General features: G+C 45.9%; 1 protein-coding gene across 1 annotated transcript in view; it reads right to left on the reverse strand.

Moving 5' to 3' along the window:
* Window positions 1-4,943, reverse strand: part of LOC115584961 (uncharacterized) — a 22,409-nt gene extending 17,466 nt beyond the window's left edge. The window contains exon 1 of the mRNA XM_030422936.1: window positions 4,386-4,943. Within this exon, the coding sequence (XP_030278796.1) occupies window positions 4,386-4,412 (27 nt within the window). The 5' untranslated portion in view covers window positions 4,413-4,943. The remainder of the gene's footprint in view (window positions 1-4,385) is intronic.
* Between the last annotated feature and the right edge of the window lie 3,846 nt (window positions 4,944-8,789).

The raw sequence follows: 8,789 nt of genomic DNA on the forward strand, positions 1-8,789 counted from the left end.
CCCTCTTCTGTCTGTCTCTCTTCTGTCTGTCTCTTCTGTGTCCCTCTTCTGTCTGTCCCTCTTCTGTCTGTCCCTCTTCTGTCTGTCTCTCTTCTGTCTGTCTCTTCTGTCCCTCTTCTGTCTGTCCCTCTTCTGTCTGTCCCTCTTCTGTCTGTCTCTCTTCTGTCTGTCTCTTCTGTCTGTCCCTCTTCTGTCTGTCCCTCTTCTTTCTGTCTCTCTTCTGTCTGTCTCTTCTGTCTGTCCCTCTTCTGTCTGTCTCTCTTCTGTCTGTCTCTCTTCTGTCCCTCTTCTGTCTGTCTCTCTGTCTGTCCCTCTTCTGTCTGTCTCTCTTCTGTCCCTCTTCTGTCTGTCTCTTCTGTCTGTCCCTCTTCTGTCTGTCTCTCTTCTGTCTGTCTCTCTTCTGTCCCTCTTCTGTCTGTCCCTCTTCTGTCTGTCCCTCTTCTGTCTGTCTCTTCTGTCTGTCCCTCTTCTGTCTGTCTCTCTTCTGTCCCTCTTCTGTCTGTCTCTTCTGTCTGTCCCTCTTCTGTCTGTCTCTCTTCTGTCTGTCTCTTCTGTCTGTCCCTCTTCTGTCTGTCCCTCTTCTGTCTGTCCCTCTTCTGTCCCTCTTCTGTCTGTCTCTCTTCTGTCTGTCTCTCTTCTGTCCCCTCTTCTGTCTGTCTCTTCTGTCTGTCTCTTCTGCCTGTCTCTCTTCTGTCTGTCCCTCTCTTCTGTCTGTCTCTCTTCTGTCTGTCCCTCTTCTGTCTGTCCCTCTTCTGTCTGTCTCTCTTCTGTCTGTCTCTCTTCTGTCTGTCCCTCTTCTGTCTGTCCCTCTTCTGTCTGTCTCTCTTCTGTCTGTCCCTCTTCTGTCTGTCCCTCTCTTCTGTCTGTCTCTCTTCTGTCTGTCCCTCTTCTGTCTGTCCCTCTTCTGTCTGTCTCTTCTGTCTGTCCCTCTTCTGTCTGTCCCTCTTCTGTCTGTCTCTCTTCTGTCTGTCTCTCTTCTGTCCCTCTTCTGTCTGTCTCTCTTCTGTCTGTCCCTCTTCTGTCTGTCCCTCTTCTGTCCCTCTTCTGTCTGTCCCTCTCTTCTGTCTGTCTCTCTTCTGTCTGTCCCTCTTCTGTCTGTCCCTCTTCTGTCTGTCTCTCTTCTGTCTGTCTCTCTTCTGTCTGTCTTCTGTCCCTCTTCTGTCTGTCTCTCTTCTGTCTGTCCCTCTCTTCTCTATATAAAGTGATGTGTTGTCTGCTGTCTGATTTGTGCGCTGACTGTGTTTCATGTCTTGTGTTGTGTGTTTATGTGTCGCCTGTCTCACAGATCGGGTCACCTCAGCAGCCATCAGATCCAGTTATGATCTCCCTCCTCTCTCTGTCCGTCTGCACTGTGTTATTCTGTCAGTGTTCTGCTGCTCTCTGAACTGTGTGTGTGTGTGTGTGTGTGTGTGTGTGTGTGTGTGTGTGTGTGTGTGTGTGTGTGTGTGTGCCACAGAGTCATCTGATAAGGTGTTTGTTTACGTGCACCGCAGCATCAATTCATGGAGGATGAAACCTCCTCTGACGTGCGTAGCTGGATAATCGTGTGTTCCGGCGTTCAGAGATGAACATGTGCCAGAAAACATTCGTCCTGCCGCCGCCGTCGCAGATTGTTCAGCTCTGCATGTCTAAAGAGTGCGTCGAACCGCAGCCGGTCGAGCCTTTTGATCACCGAGGCGTTCAGCCAGGAGATGTTGGCGCTAAATGAAAACAGGGCCGAGCGACGAGCTCTTGTCGCTGATTATCGCGAGGTGAAGGAAGCTCGCATATCCACGAACAGCAATTACTGCGATGTGGCTCGGCGCTGTTACGAGCGGAGAGGAGGAACGAAGAGGAGACCACGACAAACAAACACTTTCCAAGAAAAAGTCCCAGCGACGGACTCATTGCTGAAGCGGCGCCGGAGCAGTCCTCACAACGTGTTCTCCCGCTTCAGGCTCTGTTCAAATAGAATAATTGAGCACAACAACCAAGTTTGTTCTCTGCTTTTGCTTTTAAGATCGATCTGTTCGCTTCGCTGCAGATTAGTCACCACTGGAAGTCATGCACGGCTGGTTGTTGTCGAAAAGACTGAAAAATATTGAATCAAGTAAGCAGATAAAAATCTGATTCAGCTGAGTGTTCAGAACAAAGTCGGGTCCAAGATGTCTTTTCAGCATTTATTCAGCAGTGTCGGCAACAAACTCTAGAATACATTAGTTGTATTATCGGGTTATTTAACTATAAAGAGCAGAAATAAATAATAAACTGTGTTGTGAGAGAGAAACATCCTCACGTGTCGTCAGTAGACATCTTATGATGACAGATTTATGTTGATTGTTACAATGACCTCTAGTGGCCATAACAATTAAGACCAGAGCAAAGGAGGAAGTCAGCAGGATTCAGGGGGACGAAGCAGGTGTGGAGGAGCTTCAGGGTGGATGGATGAGTCAAACACACGCTGGACTTTCACCCACCAGGCTGCTGTCGCGTCCCACGTGAGATCAAAAGTCAGCGTTGACTCATTTTAACTAACAGGTTTACTTATGTAACGCACTTAACTCACGTAACAAGATAAGAGTGATGTCTGCACATTGGTTCCCTGTAAACGTGTTTTCACTATGATATTAATCAAACCGAGCACGTCTGCATCGTGCAAACAGAACGAGGAAGAGGCATCATTTACCCCGGTCACCATCCACAGGTAACGGACGAACAACAGGACTAACTGTGGAAACCTCGCTGATGGAGGAGGTGAAGAAGGTGAAGATAGAAACCAGAGTGAACAGACGGAGACGCTCCGGTGTTGTGTTAAAGTCTGTTCCCGTGTTGATCTGTGTCTCCTCTCAGCACCGAGACCAGAGACGCATCAGAACCACCGTCAGTCTACAGAACCTGCAGACTGATTAATACAACCGCCTGACCGAACTGTGACTGTTACAAAACATGGAACAGTTCATGTTTGAGTTTCGTTCTTTGGTTGATGGTTTGTTTTTTCACTCGCGTTTTCTCAGCTCATTAAATCTTTCATTCGCTTTACAAACCAATCACGACGTTTGTTTGGAATAACTAGAAAACTCCTTCATCACACACCAGCTTACATACAAGAGTTTATATCTAATTCATCTAAAATCAACAAGTGTCAACAGTCCACACATCCTGTCCTCCAGTAGAAGTTCAGATACTGTAGAAGTAGAAGTTCTGATTCAGCTTGTTTACTCCAGTAAAGTAATAGATTACAGGCTCTGACATGTACTCAGAGTATCAGAGTAAAAAGTCTCCCTCTGAAGGACATTTGTGGTCAAAGCTAACTGAAGCTCACGTCATATTAATAGAATTCAAAGACTATTAAAGTTAAAGGTAGAATCAGTAGGATATGTCCCAGCTGTTCCTGAACGCACCACAAAGACAGTTGATTGTTGAGTGTCATTCCCAGGACGTCAAATAGACACATGTTGGGTTGGTAAAGCGTCCCGAGCAGCAACAAAGAGAGAAAATCAGAAACTCTCTGCAGATACGAGACACTAACACGCCTTTTCTCCACATTCCAGTCTCCCTCTCTGTCTGTTTACGCCTTCTTACGGCTTTTACGTCTTTGTCTCGTCTCGCTGCGTCTGCCGTGCGTGATGTGCTCTGATTGGTCCACATCAGTCTGCTGATGCTGGGAAATAACAAGAATCCAGAATTCACCTCAGATGCATCAAACTAAAGTAACGAGGCCGTTCTGAAGCTGTGAGGAGGAGAAAGTTCACATGTAGAGAGGAGAAGTCACACAGATACTCGAGTAAAGTACAGATACATGAAACATGTACTGCAGTAAAGTAACTAAGTATTTGTACTCTGTTACTTTACACCTACACCTGACATAAAAGTTTGACGCCCTCATCATCGATATCCACACTTTGAGAAATGTTGAGAAAAGGTTTACAGTGGCGAAAAAAAACACCACACTCTTTTAGTGCAGTAACTGTATAGATGAATAACACACACACACACACACACACACACACACACACACACACACACACACACGCACACACACACACACACACACACACACACACGCGCGCACACACACACACATGCACACACACACACACACACACACAGATAATAGCCTTTAGCCTCTGGACATCAGGGCTTCTCCCTCATCCATTGTCTGGGTTCACTGGTACTATCTGGTTTAGCAACATGTGTGTGTGTGTGTGTGTGTGTGTGTGTGTGTGTGTGTGTGTGTGTGTGTGTGTGTGTGTGTGTGCGTGTGTGTGTGTGTGTGTGTGATGCATGTCTACAGTGATCTAACAGAGTAAATCTCAGCAACCATCACATCTCGTTATCTGACCCCCTCTCCCCTCTCTCTCTCCTCTCCTCTCTCTCGCCCCACACACCTGCAGAAGGTCACTCACCTTTGCTCGAGTGAGACGACAGCCCATCCTGACTTCTCCCCGGACAGAGAAAAAAAAAAACGGAGGGGATAAAGCGTGAAAAAGAAATATAAGAATGAGGAGGAGGGAAAGAAAGAGACGAGATGGAGGAAAAGAGGAGAAAGGCTTAAAGAGAGTGAGAAAAGAGAACGAGAGAATAGAGAGATAAAGAGAGAGAGAGAGTTAGATGAGCCTCGTCCGCCCACCAGCTCACATCTCCAAACTCTGATCACCCACAATCCTCGGCTAATCAGCTGTCCTCCTGCACCGCAGAGCAGACTACAGCTCCCATGATGCCGCGGTGTAAACAGCAGCAGTAATAGCAGTCGGTGGGCAGCAGGTCCATCGCATTAAACCTCTCTCTCTCCTCAGGAATCAGACAGCAACACGGGCGAGCGAATGATGGCAGCAGCACGGAGAGGGCGAGCGAGGCAGAGAGGCTGCTGACAAACTGAGAGAGAGAGAGAGAGAGAGAGACGGAGGTGTGAAGAACAGAGATCTCCTCATCTGACAGTTTCTTCTTCTTCTTTCTTATTCTCCTGTCACTCTCTCTCTCTCTCTCTCTCTGTAGCTCTGCCCTCTCCAGCCAATCACAGAGCTCGGATGCAAGGAGGAGGGGAGGTGGATGCTCTGATTGGCTGTGAGCAGCATCAGTTTCAGCATCCATTCAGGGTTTTTCTTCCCCTTCACCTCTCTCTCTTTCTTTTTGATGTAATCGTCTTCTTCCTCCCGTCTCTCGTCTCTTCGCACGCTGCCTTTTCCCCCTTCGTCACCATCTGTCTCAAAATGCCTTCCTGCTCCTGCGTGTGTGCCCGCAGCCTCGACTGATGCTGATATTACATTACTCTGTGTGTGTGTGTGTGTGTGTGTGAGTGCTGACATAATGTGCGTTACCGTGTGATTTAGCGTTTTATGTTTCATGTGGGTCATGGTTTTAATTTCTAAAATGAGCGCTTCATTGTTCGTCAGTAACACTGTGAGGACGTGTACACATACTGCTCATGTGTGACTGTTTATTATCATCATTATTAGTATAGGTATGAACTAGAATGGCACTCCGTAGAGAGCATACCTCCGCCAAGGCCAAACAGTGCGCTTTGATTCCAGCCTAATCTGATATCAGATAAACATATTTTGGTCTGGATGAGTAACTCTGTATGTGTGAAACAGGTAGTGAAAAGTGTTTTTTGGCTCCAGAAGAAGCTGCATGTAATCTGATAAACTAAAGTTGCATTGTGGGTAATGTAGGCAGCAGGTTCTTAAAAGAAAGTGGTTCTGCTGTATGGATTTAGATGAGGGCTGTCATGATATCAGATTTCCACTGGACAATTATCGTGGACAAAAGTACTGACGATACCTATATTATTCTGATACATACATAGATGTTTTAAAGAATAACATGCTCTCTGTCAAAATCATCTTAACTTTGTTTACTGTGTGTTTTTTCTGTCTATTCAACTCACAATTTAGCATTTTTTAAGAAAATCTGGGGAATTTCTCTCCCTCTTCATCTCATCTGTGAAGATGTGACAGAGATAAGCCTTTGAAGAGACGTGATGGAGACGGGTCTGTGTAAAGACGTGATGGAGGTCTGTGTAAAGACGTGATGGAGGTCTGCGTAAAGACGTGATGGAGGTCTGTGTAAAGACGTGATGGAGGTCTGCGTAAAGACGTGATGGAGGTCTGTGTAAAGACGTGATGGAGGTCTGTGTAAAGACGTGATGGAGGTCTGTGTAAAGACGTGACGGAGACGGGTCTGTGTAAAGACGTGATGGAGGTCTGTGTAAAGACGTGATGGAGGTCTGTGTAAAGACGTGATGGAGGTCTGCGTAAAGACGTGATGGAGGTCTGCGTAAAGACGTGATGGAGGTCTGTGTAAAGACGTGATGGAGGTCTGTGTAAAGACGTGATGGAGGTCTGTGTAAAGACGTGACGGAGACGGGTCTGTGTAAAGACGTATGAAGTGGTTACTTATTTTTAAATCGATATTCCGGTGTAAGTTTAATCCATGGTCTAACACACCATGAAACTGTGTTAGACTGCCTCTCGAGAGATCAAGTTAGCAGACCGCTAATTTACGGAGTTTTATCAACCTCAGAAACGTCCGCACGACAACAATACACTGCAGTAAATGGATCCAAATATAAACCGCCACCAAAAAGCCACAAATAATGCTCAGAACAGCACCAAACTTCAGCAACAGTACAAATAGGGTCTCAGCACATAGTCCGGGGCATCTAACCTCCGCTAGCTTAGCTGGATTTCTATTGTGAAGCTAAAAACAGATTTCAACTCTCCTCCATCAGCTTCCGGGTCGGGGAAGTCCCGACGCGACGATTACCGAGTGAGGTTAGAAATGCTCAATTCCGTTCTTTTCCCTGTCCGCTCTCGATAATAACTGTTATAAACTGGCAGGTAAGACACATATGAACTTTGATTGCTTTTCCATGGAGTCATAATCATACATTTTCATCCATGGGCCGCGGAACTCTACTGCACTCGGTAATCGACTCGTCGGGACTTCCCGTCAACAGGAAGCTGCTGCAGAAGAGTGGTAAATTTAGTCAGCTTTTCAGTAGAAATCCAGCTAAGCTAGCGGAGGTTAGATGCCCCGGACTATGTGCTGAGACCCTATTTGTACTGTTGCTGAAGTTTGGTGCTGTTCTGAGCATTATTTGTGGCTTTTTGGTGGCGGTTTATATTTGGATCCATTTACTGCAGTGTATTGTTGTCGTGCGGTCGTTTCTGAGGTTGATAAAACTCCGTAAATTAGCGGTCTGCTAACTTGATCTCTCGAGAGGGAGTCTAACACAGTTTCACGGAGATTTAGACCATGGATTAAACTTACACCGGAATATCCCTTTAAGCCAATAAATGATAAAAAAAAAAAGCATTTTTTGTTTTACCAACATTTTTTTGTTGAAAGAGGGCTTCATATTTTACTAGACAATTAAAAACAATCAATCACACACATTTTGCAGATTTTTTTTCATGACCTCAGTTTTCTAAATTCTGAAATCTGAATAAAAGATTGAAGGTATGAGAAGATGAACATCAGAGTCTGCAGACACAGGACGCACTGATGTGTTAAGAAGTGAATCTTGTGCATGTGTGTGATATAAATCATCTTTGCACTGAGCTACATTCATGAAAACCATCCGCAATAACAAAAGTCTGACCCTGTGACGGAGGAGAACCATTCATACAACCTGAGTCATACTGGACTTTCAAAAACACTCAAAATGACAAAATTGGTCCATTAATTTGTCCGTATGAAGAATGCGATGATGGTTGTTTTGGTGCTGATCTGTCCTGAGAGAACAGAGAGGCTGATGTCAGCAGAGTGAGTTATACAAGTCAAAGTAATGTGACTGTACTGACCTGAACACACCGACACACACTAACATGTAATGAACACACGCAGCCCAAGAATACAAATACAAACCAGGTTATTAAACTCACTTTTTCACACAATATAAAACAAACTAAAAGCTTCTCCAGTTGTTTTTCTTCCTGTAGTCTTTGAACACATCTGACGCTCCTGGTCCTGTTGTTTTATTAGTTTTCGTGTGTGTTCCTGGTTTTTGTGCTTCTCACCTGCCTGATTTTCCCTCCACACCTGCTCTGCATCACCTTCGTCCTCCCGGCTGTTCCCCGGTGTTCCTCCAGCCTATCAGGTGCTTCCCCTGCTCTCCACCCTCACCTGTGCTTCTCCACCTCTCTCCACCTGCACCTCATCGCCTGGTCGTTTCCTGTTCCTGATGTTCCGTTGTTTCATTTCTTTTTGAAAGCACCGCATAGATAGAAAACAAGGACATTACAAGAAGAGAGGAGGAGTGTGGATGGAAAGCAGAACGTAAGATAAAGGGGTGATGGAGGGATGGAGAAGGAATAGAAGGAGAGAGAGAGGAAGTGAGCCGGGGCAGCCAGAGGCCACGTCACTGTTAATCGTCTCTGGCTTCAGTGACTGTTTCTGTTTCTCGGATGCTCCCTCGCTCGCGTCTCTGCGCTTCTCCAACTTTCTCTCCCTCTTTGTAGTTCATTCAGCTCTCGTCCTTCATCTTTTCACATTTTCTCTCTCAATTGCTTTCTCCAAACTTCCTGTATTTTCAGTCTGTCCTTCCTCACTTCTTTGTCTCTCCCTCCATCTCTCTTTTTCTGCCTGTTTCACTCTCCGGTCTCTCTGTCCTCCAACACTTTGTCCCTCAGACAGCCGTCCTGCCTGAGGGAAGGTTGTTGGTGTCGTGGTCAGCAGAGGCCTGAGCAGCGCTGCAGCGTTCACTGTGTTCACTGCAGCTGGATTTATTTCAGGTGTTCGATTGAACAGTTCTATTTACTAGTTATTTACACCCTTGATGTGAGTTAAAGCGCTGATGCATTTAGCCC

The sequence above is a fragment of the Sparus aurata genome, chromosome 7 (assembly GCF_900880675.1).
Source record: "Sparus aurata chromosome 7, fSpaAur1.1, whole genome shotgun sequence".
Lineage (NCBI taxonomy): Eukaryota > Metazoa > Chordata > Actinopteri > Spariformes > Sparidae > Sparus > Sparus aurata.